At 45.7% G+C, this 18,421-nt stretch overlaps 1 protein-coding gene across 1 annotated transcript; it reads left to right on the top strand.

Moving 5' to 3' along the window:
- Window positions 1–680: 680 nt before the first annotated feature.
- Window positions 681–17,709, top strand: HORMAD2 (HORMA domain containing 2). The gene is made up of 9 exons (XM_077835332.1): window positions 681–731; window positions 2,060–2,204; window positions 4,060–4,123; window positions 5,723–5,759; window positions 8,624–8,644; window positions 10,124–10,150; window positions 11,491–11,558; window positions 16,249–16,400; window positions 17,399–17,709. The coding sequence occupies exons 1-9, from the start codon at window positions 681–683 to the stop codon at window positions 17,707–17,709; spliced, it is 876 nt and encodes a 291-aa protein (XP_077691458.1).
- The last annotated feature ends 712 nt before the right edge of the window (window positions 17,710–18,421 follow it).

Below are 18,421 nucleotides of genomic sequence, written 5' to 3'. Positions count from 1 at the left end.
ATTATGAAGACATCTATAGTGGCTCAGTAGGCAGGCTCCGATAAAATTCTCACTTAAAAGGGGATTAAATCCCTATATTTCTATGGAAGATAAATGGAGATTACTATTATTTTAAAAATGTGTGGGATGTTTCAGATAGAGGCTTAAAATGGGTCAAGATTAATATTTTGCTTTCAGCTCAACAGTGCTCTTTTAAAAGCACAATGCTCTTTGGATTGTTAAAACAGCTGTCTGGGAGTCAGCTCAGCATTTCTGAGCAGTAGCACTGTTCTGTGCACCAGCATGAGGATTAAAAGCACCTCTGTCAAAGAGAGAGAGAGCCAGATCCTCAGTTGATGTAAATTGGCCTAGCTCCATTGAAGTCTCTGGAGCCACAACAATTTCCACCAGCTGTGGATCTGGCCCTGAATTTCCAGTACTATTGACAGTTTGTTTATAGATAATGAGGTGTTCTTCCTGCCATGTGAACTTCCAAACTGTGGCACAGAGTGACATCAATCTGACACCATTTAGCTGTCCTGGCAAGAGCTCGGCTTTCAGTCCTGGAGAGAGTTCTTATGCAGTCTGGTTCTTATGCTCAGGAAGATGAGAAATTTCAGGAATCCTGTATTTGCCAAGTGGTTAATGTCTATTTCTCTGCAGGTTCTAATTGCATGTGGAAGGCAGCACTTTGAGATGCTATGGCCATGGCTCAGCTCTCACACACTGGGCAGAAGCATAAAACCTCCAAGGTATAGGATTTAGGACTTAATGTTCCTGATCAACGTGCTGGCCTAGTAGTACTCAGCCCTGCAGAGCTGGAAACCTAGCTTTGATTACCGTTCCCATCCCTTGCTCCCAGGGCAGGCAGTGTGCTCAGTGCTGATTACACTGTGTCTTTGTTGGGTTTTGAAAACAGTTGTCTCCAGGCCAGGGTAGCCAAGAAGATGCTGGCTAAGCAGCCTGAGGATTTGTAGGCGAATCGGTGCTGAGGTGCTGGATACTGGTGCTTGGCTACGTAAAAGTCCTAGGGCATGCAGAGCCGCCCTAGAGGAGAAAAAGACAATGAACTGGTAGTGGGACTCCTTTTCACAGAGATTTTGCATGTTAATACCAGGTGTCATGAAGATCAGAAGGGACCGCTAGATCGTCACCACTACTTGCTGTTTAGTATTCATAATTAAGGCTACGATTTAGTCATGGAGGTCGCGGCAGTCACAGATTCTGTGGTTTTACTGGACCTTCGTGACTTCTTCAGCTGTCAGCAGCTGGAGCCATGGCTGGGGCTGGAGCTGGGGCTATGCTCCCCACATAGCCTCGCGGTGGGAGCTGCCATCGGAGCCATATGCTCCTGCCCTGCGGCTTGCGGCGGGGGCTGCTGGTGGGGCCGTGTGCCCCTGCCCCACATTGGGGGCTGCAGCTGGGGCTGTGCGTCTCTGCCGTGGCGTGTGTGGTTATTTTTAGGAAAAGTCACGGGCCCCATGAATTTTTATTTATTGCCCATGGCAAAATCTTAGCCTTATTCATAATAAACAGAGTCCTAGGCATGGAAAAGTGTATGAGTGCTTAGCTCTTACTAAGCAGAATCCCACATTCTTTTAGAAACCGGATTTGCCTATAACCTCTGGTTTTGTTGGAAGCCTTTCTGCAGGCTGTGTCTGCCTTCTGGACTCAAAATATCTGAGCAGTTGAGAAGCCCCCACCCACCCCCCGCCCCCAGAATAGTGCTTCTTTTCCAGTGTGTAGACTTCAGAGCCCTTTTTTGTCACTGGAATTCAGTGACACCAGCCCTGTGGAACTGTGGCAATAGTTCTCTGCCTGTATGACAATGTATTAATACTGTTAAACCAAAGCTTTTGTGTAGCAATAAACTTTGGGCTAAGTGTGTTAGATGCTCCTTGAGCTAGTTATACTTAGTCCACCAACATGTAAGTGAGTGGCATACACACTATGGAAACCAAAAGAAAGTGTAAAATTACCCCAATTTAGACTACCTCTAAACCTGCTGATTCTCCCCTGTGGCGCTGGGCCTTTGCACGGGTCTAAAACCAATAATATTTTTGTCTTTGTCTTTTTTCAGGAATCAGTGTTGTTTCCACACAAAATTGCCACTGACCAGCAGTCCATGGTGCTGGTGAAAAGGCTTTTGGCCATCTCTGTCTCCTGTATAACGTACCTAAGAGGGCTCTTCCCAGAGAGCTCATATGGAACTCGCTATTTAGATGGTAATGTTTTCAATGCATGCTACTATGTTTCTATGCATTATCTTTGCCCAGTACAGATTAGTCCAGTGCTGTTCACATATTTGACAAGTTCAGTCTTTTGTAGGAACATTGCTGACCGTGGCCCAAATCCTCAGCGCGCGGTATGGAGGTGCCAGATTTCTATTGAAATCAGTGGGAATTAGGCACCTAAATATCTTTCAGGATGTGAGCCTATGGGCCTTATCCAGCAGCCCTGATACAGGAAAAGCTCCTATGGCAGGAAGACAACTTAGAGCTAGTGGCAACCGTCAGCTGTTTCTCTCAATGTTTGTTTTGTTTTCCAGTTGCATTCATTACTCAGCAATTTCATCAGTATTGCCAATCCCAAGCATTCCAAAACCATGTCTCAGGCTCCCCCAAAATCGCGAGACTGGCTTAAAAATCATTAGATTTTTAAAAATAAAATTAGCTACCCACAGTGCATCGCTCTATAAATCGATGCTAGCCACGGTATTGAGGATGCCCTACGCCGACTTAATGCACTTAGTAGGGACATAGACAACCGACTGTATAAAATCGATTTCTAAAAATCGACTTCTATGAAATTGACCGAATTTTGTAGTGTAGACATACCCTTAGAGCTAGTGGCAACCATCAGCTGTTTCTCTCAATGTTTGTTTTGTTTTCCAGTTGCATTCATTACTCAGCAATTTCATCAATATTGCCAATCCCAAGCATTCCAAAACCATGGTCAGGCTCCCCCAAAATCACAAGACTGGCTTAAAAATCATTAGATTTTTAGAAATAATAAATGTTAGGGTTTTTTTTATTGTTGCCTTCTGTTTTTGAGCCATAGGGGTTAGATTTTCAAGCTTTTCTCCATAATCTGGAGATTTTGTAAATGAAAACTGAGATTCTCACATAATCACGTGGCTTCAGAGATGAGGCTTTAAGAAAAACACAAGGTATTGTGAGACTTGTGGCAAGGTCACACCATATGATGAAACTTTGATTCATCTGCATCTTTATATTAAGTTAGGATCTGGGGAGAGGGAGTGACTCCATATTTTCCAGCTCTATAGATTTATCATCCTTGATTTATGCTTGAAATGGGGTACAGTTCATTTCCATGTTCTCATAGAGTTGTATCTTGAAATCTGGTCACTTGTTCCTTATGGCCTGCTGAGGACGGAAGAGGAAATCCCAAATTTGACTTTTGATTTTTCCATCCGAAAGGTCATCAGTCTTTCTGATCAGATTTCAGATCTTCAAGTGCCTTTCTGCGCAAGAATCTTGACATTTGACCCACTCATTCCTTAGAGAGCTGCAGGATTGGGCCCCAAGGCATTAATTCACCTTTGTGGTTGGCCTATCAGCGTTGGCTTCAACTTTAGGAGTTTTCTGCTTGTGGATCCTAACTCCTAAACTTGGAGGACGAAAGGGCCACAGGAGCCCGGTGGGGAAACGTCACAGGGTTAGCTTATTTTGAGCACAGTTGTTTAGCTTATTTGTGTGTTAGTGAACACTAGAGTGCAGAACTAGAGGGTGCTGTTGGGAAGTGCCAGAATAAGATGAGAATGGGGATTGAGGGGAAAGGAAGTTGCTGGCATTTCTAAATGAAGCCACACTCCATAAATCCGTAACCCCAGTACTTTTTCCTGGAAGAGTTCAGTGTATTTCAGCAAAGGTCTTTGGCATTGTAAACTACAGCAGTGAGCCTGTGTCAGTCCACCTGGGATGCTGTTAAAACCATTCTTCCAGCTCAGGAAGTGTTTCCAGATAAAATACTTCATACGTTGATGACTGACTTGATTTCAGTGTTTACCAAGTGGCTCCAGATACGCTTTGTAACTAGATGCTAACTTTTGTTTTGCAGATCTCTGTCTAAAAATCCTTCGGGAAGATAAGAGCTGCCTGGGGTCACTGCAGATAGTCAAGTGGTAAGTGAATAACAGTGAAACTTAGGGCTTGCCTAAACGAACAATTAGACCACGACAAGCTGGGATATAAATCTATCCTGGACTAGTCTGCTGCACTCCAATGTCTGTGTGCACCCTGCTGGTACCCATTGACGGTTTGCTGGAGTGCTTCAATCTAGTCTTCTTTGAAATGGGACGAGCTCAAGGTGCATTAAAGAGCTATTAACCCACGTCAGCAGGATGCACTCAGGCAGTTAGACTGCAGCAAGCTTGCGTGGGGTTGATTTAATCTCAGTTTTACGCAGTCTAACTGTTCGTGTAGACAAGTCCTATGATAAGTTTATGCTGAACAGCAATATGGCATTGTACCACAGGCCTTTACTTCCTAAATTTGAAATCCTTCAGGGCCAATGATACTGGATTTGCCAAAGCAGTGCCCACTGATTTATTATAAAAGCTGTGTGTGCTTGGCACCATATATAACGAAGGCATGGTCCCTCGCCAACGAGCTTCCAATGTAAATGTGATCTCATTGACCTCAATAAGAGCGGGATCAGGCCCTCAATTGAACAAACAAAGCGGGTAAGGGAGGAATGAGGCTCACTCTAAACAAAGTTGTGAGGTTACTTGTTTCCATAGGTTACATATTTGGTATTTCTAGTTTTTAAAGTGATTTTATATGCTTGATTGATTTTTAACTAATATGTGCCGTTTTTTCTCTTCAGTGGAAGTTGTGTCTGTTTCTGGGGGCATAACTAGGCCCTTAGCTTTCTAGAGTTCTAGTTAATAAATGCATTTCAGAAACAGAGAGAGAAAGGTGGGTGAGGTAATATCTTGTGTTGGACCAACTTCTGTTGGTGAGAGAGACAAGCTTTCAAGCGTATACAGAGCTCTTCTTCAGGTTTCAGAAACATGGCATTACTCCTTCCTATCTGCAGAGGGAGTTGTTATAGGGAGTGTAGCACTTCTGTAAAAAGAAAAGGAGGACTTGTGGCACCTTAGAGACTAACACATTTATTTGAGCATAGGCTTTCGTGAGCTACAGCTCACTTCAGCACTTCTGTGTTGCTTAAATACTGTAAGAGCCCAATCCTGCAAATACTTATGGCTCAGCTATCTGCTGTGTCCTGTAAACACCAGGCTCAGATGAGGAGGCTGCAGAGGAGCCATATGCAGTTCTCCAGTCCTGGGGCCAGTTCTGCACTGTCTCAGGATAGTTTAGAGCAGCCTAAAGTCATGATTGCAGCAGCACTCCAGCCATGCCTCCTTCCTCATAGCTATGCCAAAGGAACACCAGCTGGCTGGATCCATCAGCACAAAGAGGCCAGAATGGGGCCAACGATCTGGCCATTACTACCCAGTCTAGGGTTTACTATTTTGAGTAGTCCCAGGACGCCTGGTAAGAAGTGTTCACAGGACCAGAGCCTTAGTGTATAAACTGTGCACACATATGGAGGGGAGAGTCACTTAATTGCTGAGTGACCTGAAGAGGGCGTTACAAGCTAAAAATGCTGTCAGCTCCGTACTGCTTAATGTTTGTAAATGTGCACTCTAAACTCCATCTAATAAGTGATGCTGCTAGACTGGCATGACTAGTTACTAACATTTCTTTCCTGGCAGGATTCAGGGCTGTTTTGATGCTTTGGAAAAGAACTATGTAAGTTTTTGTTTGATATTTTGGTAATATTATCTTTCTTCACTAACAATGGGCAAAATTCCGCTCCAGTTTTCCTTGTGCATTCCTGCAGGGAGCATCTCTGCTATATATTCGCCAGTGATCCCAGTGGAAACTGTACATACAGAACAAGTACACAATAGAGATCTGTGCCATAGGGGACGAAGGAAAGCTGCTCTGTGTGTTTGTGACGTGGACTCTTACTTCTTTGTAACGTGCCGTAGCGTAGTAACCATTATTAGTGTCTAGACCTGCTTGTTGTGAATGGTTTCCACACTAATTTGCAGGCTGCAGGGTTCTCCCCTGCATTCTCTGTTCTACATTCACATCTTTTAATGGATGGATGCAGATTCTGTCAGTCAAAGCAAATCTCTCTCCCTGCCTTTGTTCTTTCCCATATTCTTCTCTGCTCCCTCTTTCCTTCACCCCTTCTTTTACCGTCTCCTTGCCTTTCTTTCCTCTTTTCCTTTTTCTTCATTTTGTTGTCATCTCTGTTTTCCATATAGAGGTCAGGTCTACACCTCAGACTTATATTGGTGTAACTACATTGCTCAGGGGTGTGAAAAATCCATACCCCCGAGCAACATCGTTATACTAACCAACCACCCCCCACCCCATGTAGACAGACAGCGCTATGCTGAAAGAAAAGCTTCTCCTATTGATAGAGCTACTGCCTCTCACGGAGGTGGATTAGCTCTGCCAACGGAAGACCTAAGAGCGCCTTTACTTAAATACTACGGCGGCGTGCGGCTGTGCTAATGCAACGTTGTTAAGTGTAGACCTGCCCTGAGTTTAGATTTCCTTTCCTTTTTGTATTCTTTCAAATACAAGGCTTGAGTACCTGGTTTCAGAATAAATGCACATTTTTAAGTAATCCCAGCCCTCACTTACGCAATCTGAGGAAAATCTGACCTGTAAATATAAAGTGCTGATTGCTCTCTGTGTATCAGCGTTGTTCATCAGACTGTGATCTATATCTGAATGACTCTTACCTAAATCAGATGGATTCTTGTCAATATCTGCACTGCTGATCAGACTGACGCTTGTCTATGTCAATTCTACTGTTGTCGTAGATGAAATGATGTGAAATGTTCTGAACTCAAATACTTGCTTACCGACAAATCAAACAGTCAGCTTTAAATAGATAATGGTCTCCACCATTTAGAAGAGATTCAAACCCTCATACTTCAGCACATAAATCAACTTCTAACTGATAGGGATTAGGAAAAAACTCCTGTGAGCAGTTATTCCATAATTATCCACTCCTCCAGGTTTTTTGCACATTCCTTTGAAGCATCTGGTGCTAGTCAGCGTCATGGAGATGGTACTAGGCCAGGTGGGTCACTGGTTTGATCTACTGAGGCAGTTCCTTTGTTTCAGTCAGCAAATGAACTAATGCTTTCTCTAGCCAAAGCTTTCGAGTGGTTTACAAGGCTAGTGTCAAGTACAGTTCCTTGCCATAGTGCAGTCCATAGGTGAACAAGGTGTTAGGTGTCTGTGATGAAGTCCATATCAGAGGTCAAAGACTGAAACCTCGTTGCTAATGGCAGGTGGGGTAAAAACAGTGAGATTCATAATAAAAAAGGGATCTTACATTGGACTTGAATAGAAAAGGCTGCCAGTATCAAGGAGCTTTAAATAGAAGGAATCTGTTAAGCGAGAACACTGTGAGGCAAGACTGGATGTACAGCTATTTTATAGATAGGGCCCTACCAAATTCACAGTCCATTTTGGTCAATTTCATGGTCATGGGATTTAACAAATAGTAAATTTCATGATTTCAGCTATTTAAATCTGAAATTTCAGTGTGTTGTAATTGTAGGGGTCCTGACCCAAAAAGGAGTGGAGGGGAGGGTCACGAGGTTATTGTAGGGGGTGGTGCTGTACTGCTAAGCTTACTGCTGCAGGCGGCAGTGCTGCCTTGAGAGTCGGGCAGCTGGAGAGCGGCGGCTGCTGGCCAGGAGCCCCGCTCCGAAGACAGAGCCGCCGCCAGTAGCAGTGCAGAATTAAGGATGGCCTGGTCTGGGATTGCCACTCCTGGGTGCTGCTGCCTGCAGAGCTGGTCCTTCAGTCAGCAGCCGCCACTCTCTGGCCGCCCAGCTCTGAAGGCAGCATAGAAGTAAGGGTGGCAATACCATGATTCCCCCCCTAAAATAACCTTGCGACCCCCACACAACTCCCTTTTGGGTCAGTACCTCCAATCTGAGAAATGCTGGTCTCCCCCCTTGAAATCGGTATAGTATAGGGTAAAAGCACACAAAAGACCAGATTTCACTGGGGGAGACAAATTTCATGGTCTGTGATGTGTTTTTCATGGCCGTTAATTTGGTAGGGCCTTATTTATAGATCTTTCGAAAAATGTGATTGTTGTTCAGGGTCGGCTACCTTCAGCATGCGGCCCACCAGGGTAATCCGCTGGTGGGCCACGAGACTTTTTGTTTACGTTGATGCGACCCCCCCGCAGCTCCCATTCCTGACAATGTGAGCTGTGGAAAGCGGCAGGCTGCAGGGATGTGCTGGCTGCCGCTTCCCGCAGCTCCCATTGGCCAGGAATGGCAAACCGCCGCCACTGGTAGGTGCAGCGGGCTGTGCCTGCAGATGGTCAACATAAAGAAAATGTCTCGCGGCCGCCAGCGGATTACCCTGATAGGCCTTGCGTTGAAGGTTGCCGACCCCTGAGGTAGTTAATAAAACTGGCCACAGGGTGTCACTGATGTTGCACCCAAGTGCATCTGAATTAGCAAGGATATGCATGAAAAGCCCTGACTTGCAAACCATTGAATGTATTTACTCCTTCATTACTCGAGGCACTTAGATTTTGACTAGGCTCTTATCTTCTCTTCCAGTTACATATGGCTGTCCTGGCAGTAAGTCATCCGTTAAATGAATGCAAGGTGTTTTCCTTCCCCCACGGTGGTTGGATGAGACGTTAAACTAAGGGCCCTTCTGCCCATCTCTGTCCGTACTTAGGAAGCGTTAAAGAGCTCATGGCAATGGAGTTAGCCTCAGTTTGGAGCAATAGCTTCTCTCTTCACAAGATAAATGTTAATGTCTTAGGTTGCATGGGAACATTTGCTGGATGCAGCTTTCGCTTCCATTAGTGGTGCAGAATATTCATCCTTAAATCACTACGGCCATGTCCACACTAGGAACAGTTTACTGGTATAGGAACACCAGCATATAATACTGGCAGAGTGCTCCCAGTGTGGATCCAACTAAAGTAAAACAACCCCCTACCAGCAAAGCAAGCTATCCCAGTAAAAGCACAGTTTTGCTGGTATATTTGCGTCTGCTGTAGAGGCTTCTTTATACCCCTGGCTGATGTACCTGTGCCAGCAGAAGTCTGTAGCGTAATCAGAGCCCAGGTCTAGGATACTGATTACAAGCACTGCCATGTGCTTCGCATTGCTGCTTCTTTCTGCCTGTGCCCCAAACAGAAATGGGCAACTGCCTCCTTCCCTTCCCATCTCAATGAGCATTCTCTTCAGTTGCCTTCTTGTTACCATTGATGGGACAAACCCTTTAGCCCTCAGGTTTCTGGCAAGTTGCCATTGGCACCCTTGGTGTTGCAGAGATTGTGCACGGCCAGCCTCTGACACGTACCTTTGTAAAGCACTTGTAGGTATTCTAGACACCATAGCGAAGATGCGGGTAACTAATCCTCATGCATGAGGGCATTCATTGATCGCTGGTGAGGGTCAGGATGGGCTCTCCCCTGAGCCCTGCAAAATTTCACATCATGGATGTTTTTTCCACCTTACTCTGCAGCAACAGGTATTGGCTGCTGCCAGAGGAAGGCTATTGTATAGACGGTCATATGGTTTGATCTTTTATGGAGCGGTTGCCCCCGGAGCAGTGAAGTTGCGTCATTGCAAGCATTGGCCTGGGCTATACAAGTCAGCCCCAAACCAGCAGCTTCACTGTTCCCATACCCAAGCTAGTGAGATTAAAGCTAGGTTGGGTATATCAGCTCAAGCTGCAGTCACAGCTAGGGCGACCACCTTTGTTGGATGGAAATAAGGGAAAGCCACACGAAAAATAAGGGACAGCGCTTTATTTTAAGGGACATTTTAGGGAAACACAATTTACCTTAGCGTATCAAGTGTAGATTTCTGCTACCCTCCAGTATACCATGCAATTATGATAAGCATCAATTTAATGTTTAAAATGGTCAGGAGACATCGCTTAAGCGAAGGGATGGGTGGTCACCCTAATCACTACCCATGATTGCAGTCTAGACATACCCCGTGTTCTTAGGGCATGATAGAGATTCAGTTGTTTGATTACGTCTCACCTCTACATTTTATCAGAGAGAAAGATGCATTCACTGTACTTTCTTAAAACAGATTTACACCAATCCCAAGGAGCCACAGGTAAGGAGTAGTCAAGCTCTACTTAGGGGGAAATCAATTGCAGGGGTGAGTTGTACTATATTTGGAATGGGCTCATAGGGTTAAATTCTGCCTTGATTTGACAGGTATGCATGGTTGAGCGAGGAGACATAAGCTACCTCTTTCTCTTATTCCTTCACCCCAGCAGACCAACTCGGATGCCAGGCAGAGTGGTGATCCAGTGCCCCTCTTGAGTACTAGGCTGTGGGCCTGTCTGTTGCACCTGGTGTTGCTTTTTGGGTAGCTTAGGGGCATAGGTAGGACCTTGCTCCCTTCTGCTGAAGACCAGAAGCAGGAGCTGAGGGTAATGCACACTGTTCCTTATGTCGTCATCTGTCCTGTAAAGACGGAACCTCTGCCCATCCACTACTGTTCCACTGCCCCGCAATGCGGCTCATGGAAGAAGAGCAAGAATTTACTCCATATACTTGGCTACCAAGGCTGGGATTAGTATCTCCCTCCAAAACCTTACCGAAATGCCCTTTAAATGTGTTATAGCCAGAGCTGTTTATGGTTTCTTATTTTCCTCAGAAGATGTTGAGTTTTCAGCAAAATATCGAAAACAGAAATATTTTCATTCTGATCTGCTGCCGCTGTCCCACAGGAGTTGTAGATCCAAAACCTCACGCTCCCATTCACCTGTATGAGTTCCCTGGAAGGACTGTATCTCCCATGATGCACCACAGGCCCCCTCTTGGCAAGGGAAGGGCATGGCCAGGGTGCACCACAGGTCCCTCTTGGCAATGGCAGTTGCGTGGCCCGGGTGCATCACACAGATGTAGTCTGGCTGGGGAGCCTGGCCCTCGAGGAAAATGGGAGCAAGAGGCACCTGGACTACAGCTCCCATGAGACCCTGCAGCAGCATTTCAAAATCGACATTTTTCTGTGCTCAGGCAAAAAATTTTGACAAAAAATTATTTAGTCAGAAACCCAGTGTTCCATCGGAAACCCATTTGGATGCGGAATTTTCAACCAGCCCGAACCGTAGCGTCACTGGTGTACGCTCTAGTTCGCATGCCGTTTGCATTATGACCTCCTGTTTTAAGTGGCTCCTGCTTTTTCTCCCCCAACTTCCTTTTGAGTTGGAGTTTCTCATGTTTCTTCTCAGCCCAGAAGTGGGTTTGTATTTGCTTCTTTTAAGAAAATCTGCAGATGATCTTTGAGATCAAAATGGAGCCTAGTCAATAATTTGATGCTGCTAGACAGGCGTAGGAATGAGGAAGCATGGACACCAGAGAGTTTCCTGCACAATCTATTGAGCTTTCTTTGGCAGCATGTTGCTGAAAGACTTGTTTTTTTCTGCTCCCTTTGTGAATGTCTAGAGGGTGACTGAGCTGTATCAGTTCAAATTCAAGTATACAAAGGACGGGCCCCAGATGGACATCCTCAGGTAATGGCTCTGTTTTATTTCTGAAAAATACACAGTGATAAATTTGCTTCATCAAAACATTTTTAAAGTGAAAACTGTCCCTTGTGATTGTATCATGCACCCCTCCAATATCACGAGGTGCTGAATGGCTTCATCTGCCATTGAACTCAGTGGAAATTAAGGGCACTCAGCATCCTGCAGGATCTGAACTCCTGCGCTGATGAGCTTACATATCACAGTACACGTGCTGTAACATCTAGATGCAGCAGAGCTGAATTAAGGACAAGATTGATGTATCCCACACCCACTCTGTGTAGCACTCTGCTGGTGGCGGCTGGGCCACACATAGAGTTTGATGAGCCTACTGCAGCCTCGGCTAACTGAGCAGGGTGTTGTACTTTAGGCAGTAGTGTCGTGCTTTGAAATTCAGAGGTCCCTCGTTCAATCTCTGGCTGCCAATGACCCACCCTGGCGTGCAGCATAATATCGACACCATGGGGATTGTTCTTCTTCAAACATTTGTTCGGCTCCCACTGTAGGTGTATGTGCCCTGTGTGCGTGAGCCTGGAATCTTTTAGCTGGCAGTGTCTGCTGGGGCTGTACATGTGCCCCATCTGCCCCCTACGGCAGGGTGTAAAAGGAGGGGCAGCCCCAACAGCTACTCAGTTCTTTCTCACTGCCCATGGTAGCAAGTCACAGCCCACAGTGTCCTCCTGCTTCCTCTTAGCATTTTAGTAGTTTTAGGGTTGTAGGTAGTTAGCGTGGAGTTAGTGTATTTTCTTGGTAAGTTTTAGTTAAGCTTGCTGCTAAAACAAACAAACATAAATTAAAGCAATTTTGCTTTCTATGAGTCTTTCCTCAGTACCAAGGAATAAGTCTGATGGCAGAGAACAGGTCTCTGAGCTTTAAAATCTGCCCTGCCTGCAAGACTGTTCTGCCTGCCCATGATGCATCTAGAAAGTGTTTAAGGGAGTCTCATATCCCTAGCTAGTGTGCCATTTATAGCTCTTTCTAAGCACATACAGAGGGCTCATGATGCCAGTGTAAAATTATTTTTAATGGAAAGATCTACGTGGAGTGTGTCTGACTCTGAGGTACCCCCTTGGGAACAGTCTCTTCTGGCTTTGAAACCAGTTTCAATGAGTGCTTCAGCTATAAGAGACATCTCTCTGGCAGATAGATCTTTGTCCTCAGAAGACTTCATGCTGCTGTCAAGCACTCTGAGTCTTCTTGTCAGTCCTCCTCAGGTCAATCAGTAGTTCCTGCTCCCGGAGCCAGAAAAGAAGAAAGATCTCCAGACAGGGCTCAGCATCAATTGCCATCCCTGGTACCAACAAAGAAGAGGACTTGTCTAAAATGGCTCCTTTGAAACCACATTGGTATTGTGAGCCTTCAAAGACTGGGAGGCTCATGTTCCTTAGCTATGGTACTGCATCCTATACCTTCGGTGACTGACAACATTATCTCGGTACTGTGGGCGTCTTGGAGTCATGGGTGCTTCCTTCTTCATCCACTAAAGTTGCTTTGACATCACCTTCTATCACTTTGGAACAGGAGTCCCCATTGCTAGATTTCTGTCCTTTTTCTCCAGTATGCAGGACTCTTTTGGTACCACAGCCGAATGTTCCGAAGATGAAATTTTTTCCGTGTCCAACCTCTGTGGTGTTGGTGACTATCTCTTATGCTGTCAGATGTGAGGCTCTTCCCCTTCCTACACCTCAGGAATCACCACCTCTGTGAAAGGAATTTTATACATTTGCATCCTCATCTTTGCACGGCATCAGGAGCCCTTCTAGGAAGTCTCCACCTCACCTAGCAACATGTGAATGGCCTTGGAAGGAGTGCTTCAGAGAGGTCTCATGCCCTGGTTTCCACATTTGTAGTATCATATGCCTTTCCCATGTGGTTTGTAAACCTGGCCCTCTTGGTCTCTGTGGAGACCTCAGCCTCTTCCATCGACTGCTTATTTATGTGTGTCAAGAACCAGCCTGTGGGAGGATGCTCCCCGCCTGCTCCTGGCCCTCTGGACCTTGTCATCGGTGCCTGCCCCCGCGAGCTCCGGCCGCACACTCTGCGTTACTGAACCATGCCTAGGACACAGCTGCACTTGCTCATGCTCCATACTTCTAATTTCTTCACCCTCGTCTCCTGCCCCGACACCAAATGGCAGGGCCTCCTACCACCTGTGGACGGTGAGGAGCCCTGCTGGGCCAGTCTGTATTCCGCTTTGGTTCCATGGCCCGCCGGGAATATTCTTTGGTGGCTCCTTCTTGGAACCGTGTGCACAGGCATGTACTTGGTGCAGTACAGCCCCCTTCCTGACACTTTCCTCTTCTGTGGCATGAGGGAGATCCTGGTGCACATCTATCTCGAATGCACCAGGCTGCAGCCCCTTTTCTGGCTCCTCCAGAACCTTCTCCTCAGCTTCTGGCTGCACTTTCCCCCGGATCTTCTGATGTCTGCACATCCTATCCGTGGCCCCATGAGGTTACAAGACCTCCTGGTCATCTTCTTCCTGGTGCTGACCAAAGTGGCCATCCACCATACCAAGAGGAGGATGCTGGACAGAGAGGTGCCCTGTGACTGTGGGGTTCTTCCGCTTCTTGCTTTGCTCACATATCCACGCAGAGTTCCTCTTGGCCGCATCCACTGGCTCCCTGGACGCCTTCGAGGAGCAGTGGGCCTTGTCTGGGGTTCTCTGCTCAGCGTCCCACTCTGGCTTCCTGCTTTTGACCCTGTGACCCTCACTCCCATTCCTGTTTAATCATTTGTTATCCTCTGCTTTTACGTGAACCCTGGGTTTATTGGCTTGTCCCTTTAGGCTAAGGGAGAGGCCTTCAGAAGCCAACCACTCCCAGGATTTCAAGAGATTCATCGAAATCCAGAGTAAAATTGCCCTTTTCCCTTAGGGATTCTTTTAGGGAGTCTCATTCATCTCATCAGGAACTCCTGAAAATTGGTGAGGAAGTCCTCATGGAGGACTATGAGGACCAGCCTGTTCCCTGGCCATCTGACAAGACCATGACTCTGTCTGATATGTCCACAATACGCAATGTCAGGGCGTTTAAGGACCTCCTTAAAAGAATGGTGGGTACTTTAGAGATTCTCCTGGAGAATGTGCAGGAGAGGTCACATAACTTATTGACATCCTGCACCCGGTATCCCAGGGTTGTTGGACCATGCCTATTAATGAAAGGCATTCTCGAGTTTGCCATCTAAGAGGGCAGATCATTTGTACTTTTTGAGGCGTTTGACTACTTTGTCACACAGCCAGGCCATGGGTCTTTGGTTGTAGTGATAGCTTAGGAAAGCTCTAAGCTGCCTGGGCCCCCTAAACTAAACCCAGGAACAAGGAGCCGAAGCAGATGGATCTTCTGGGGAGAAAAGTTTACTCATCTGCTAGTTTGCAGACTCGCATAGCTGATGATCAACCTTATTGGCTAACAACAATTTTCTTCAGGGGAAAGGTTTTACATCTGTCTGAAAAACCTCCTCGGGAGACCATAGATGAACTGAAGGCAGTGGCTACAGAAGGCCAGTTGGTGGCCAAGACAGCTCTGCAAGCCTCACTGGATGTCTGACGCTGCAGTATGTTCAGTGACTGCTGCAGTCACTAAAACAGGGGTCGGCAGCCTTTGGCACGCTGCCTGTCAGGATAATCCCCTGGTGGGCCGCGAGACATTTTGTTTATGTTGACCGTCCGCAGGCACGGCTCCCCGCAGCTCCCAGTGTCAACGGTTTGCCGTTCCTGCAGCTCCTATTTTTACTTCTCTGTTAAAACTGTGTGTTTGGTAGTCATCACCTTGGCTGGCAGGATAACCAAAATTCAAGATTTGATGGTTCATTCTCTGTATGCTTTGTTTCCTAAGGCATCATCCAGATTTTTTACCAAAAGCATTTTTGGTCTTCCATATAATTTATTGCCTTACCAATATGTTTTCATAAGCTTCAAGATTCTCCTACAGACACTAAACTCTACTCACTAGACATACTTAGAGCTACGTCCTTTTATCTTTCCAGAAAAAAGCCTTTTCTTAAATCATCTCAACTTTTTGTAACTTTTGGTAGCAAGCCCGTATGCCCTCAAAGACTTTCTAAATGGGTTACAGGCCTCATTAAAATGTCCTGTTCTTTGAATAAACTACATGTAGGAGCCTAAGTCTCACTGAGAATCAATGGAGTTAGGATCCTGTGTCTCTTAGGCACGCTTGAAAATTTTATCCCTGGACTAGCATGTCATGTTAGGACTGAAGTTAGGGCATTCAACGCACTTCAATTAGAACAGGACGGACTTGAACATAACCTCTTTGAGTTTGTTGTACATGTGATTCTCACCCAATTCCCCCCATTCCTTAGAGGAAAATTATTTAGAAGCTAGTCAAGTAGGTGAAAGGCACTTGCATTGTGGCTGCTTGTGCCCAATTTAGTCATGTACTAACAAGTGAATCATGACGCTTGTATAATGAAGTTTATTGCCCCAGTTACAATATCTGTTCACTTGTCAATTACACGATTCTTAACTCTGGACTATTGTGTTCCTTCATGCCATCTCCCACTGTTGAAAGTCTGCGTCACTTCCCTATTCATGTTAGGCCTACATGAAAGCACTGAAGCTCTGTTACTGTAGTGCAAGACAAACCAGTGGGAGCTGAATATTTTTAATTGGGGTTTGGACATTAATGATTCAGTTGCTCTTTTGTTTTGGCTACAGCACCAAAATGAGCTTTGCAAAGGGGGTGAGCAGTGAAGAGATTAAGAAAGGTAGCATCCTGCTGATCCGTAAGCTGTACCTCTTAATGCAGAACCTCGGGCCCCTTCCCAATGACATTACCCTCACCATGAAACTCTTTTACTACAGTGATGGTAAGTGGAGAACAGTCTGCCCCGTCGAGCTGATTTCCCCTCCTGTTAGCTCCCATGAGCAACGCATGCCACCGTAAAAGGGAACAAAGACTAGAAAGGTGAAATCTGGACCCAGAAAGCTGTTGTGTTGAGACAGCATGCAAAATAGAATAGTGCCATTCAGTGCATAAAGATGTGGCACCTGCTTTTTAAGGAAATAGTCACAAACTGTGTAAGAAATACAGCTGGGCAATGGAAAAGGGACACATCCTTTCCCTTTACCTCAGTATGAGGCGCAAACATACTTGGCTAGGTTGGTATTTCTCCAGAAAGTGAGCGTATAAATGGCAACACAGAGGCCCAAGTTTATTATCTCTGAGTGACTCTGGATCAAATGTGCTCTGTTAATAGACTTTGAAGCCAGAAAGGACTGTTATGATAATCTAGTCTGACATCTTGCATAATAGATCGTAGGACAGAATTTTTATTACTTCTGTAAGAGATTAGCCAGGATTTCAATTTGCATACAAATCAGGAGGTTTCCACTAGACCACCAAGCCACTGCAAGTTTACACATAAAAAGATATTTTTTCCTCCTAGGTGCCAGCCCCACAAACTTCGATCTGACATTAAACTGGTCTCTTTCTTTCTTGTGTATCTTCACTAATAATAAAGATTCTGTAGAGCAAATGCTGCCCAGTTGCACCTCTTCAACCTCACTGCCTTCAGCTGGGTTAGATGATGTAAATGCGGGGAGAATATGAAGATAGTGGGGTTACCCACGTATATCTGGGCAACAGGGGGCTGCAGAAAGACTTGTGGAGGCTTCTCTCACCATTGGGCTGCAGAAGCTTTGATGTCCTGGGGACGATGTTTCCTTTGCACTTCACACCCCAATTGAATCTATCCAGAGCCGTGCCTAATTACTTGGGCTAGGTTCTGGATTTGTCCATTATTGCAGATTAAAGTGGCTTAGAATTTAGTCTCTCTATCAACCGAGGACCCTCTTTCCTGCACAGTAACTCCTGATGATTACCAGCCCCCTGGCTTTAAGGAAGACAGCAGCCCAGATAACCTGTTGTTTGATGGAGATCCTGTCAACCTGAAAGTTGGGTCCATATCCACTGGGTTTCATATCCTGAAAGTAAGAGTGACAACTGAGAGCAAGAGGATGAGGACATTGGGAAGCAGCCTGATCCAGGAGACCGGCCCTACTGAGATCTCCCATCAAGGGCTGGATTGTGACGAAGAAGAAGAGGTTAGTACCAAGGTAAGGAAATGGCTCCAAGTCACCAGCAGTTACTGTGGGGAGTGGGCTCTGCCTTTATAGTCTCCCCTGAAAAGAGAGATGTTTTCTAAGAATTCCAGCTTTAACTTGTTCTTGCTTAGCAGTATTCTGAGGTATGGCAGCAGTGCTGTAGTGCCATGAGCAGGGTGCTAGACGTGAGTAGACCTAACGTTTTTTTCCCAACATTGCACTGACTCACTGGGCAAGTCACATCCTCTCTCTGTGTCTCATTTTCCCCATCTGCAAAACGAGGCTAAAGACACTAACCCACCCTTGTAAAGAGCTTTACAATCTATGGGTGAAAACCTGTACAACGGCTGCTGGTGCTAAAACTCTTGGTTTGGACGTTGTAATAATGTCTCTAGTCTTGAACACTGGGGGTGAAATCATGGCCTCATTGAAATCACTGGTACAACTCCTAGGATTGCATGCTGGCAGTGTAGGAAGGAAGGCAGAATGATGGGGAACTGGGTTACATAGCTGTAATTTATGGTCTCTGAATGTGACTTCTCCATAGACTCATCCTGGTTCTTCTTGTCCATTGGGTCTGGGCGTGGACTAGTGTTTTAAAATTTTCCAAGTAGTACAGTGACCTGACGTTGATTTGTAAGTTGTACCAGGTTTTTGTTCTGAGTGCACAATCTGAGCATGAGAATCTGTGAAGGAGATCAATTCAGGGAGCTAATTGTTTTTAGCCGAGTAATCTAGCTTTTCTGGATTGTCTTCACCCCCTTCCGTAAACAGATTGAAAAAT

The sequence above is a fragment of the Eretmochelys imbricata genome, chromosome 15 (assembly GCF_965152235.1).
Source record: "Eretmochelys imbricata isolate rEreImb1 chromosome 15, rEreImb1.hap1, whole genome shotgun sequence".
In the NCBI taxonomy this organism is placed as follows: domain Eukaryota; kingdom Metazoa; phylum Chordata; order Testudines; family Cheloniidae; genus Eretmochelys; species Eretmochelys imbricata.
Note: the sequence above shows the minus strand (reverse complement) of the source record. Positions and strands in the feature narration are given on the sequence as shown.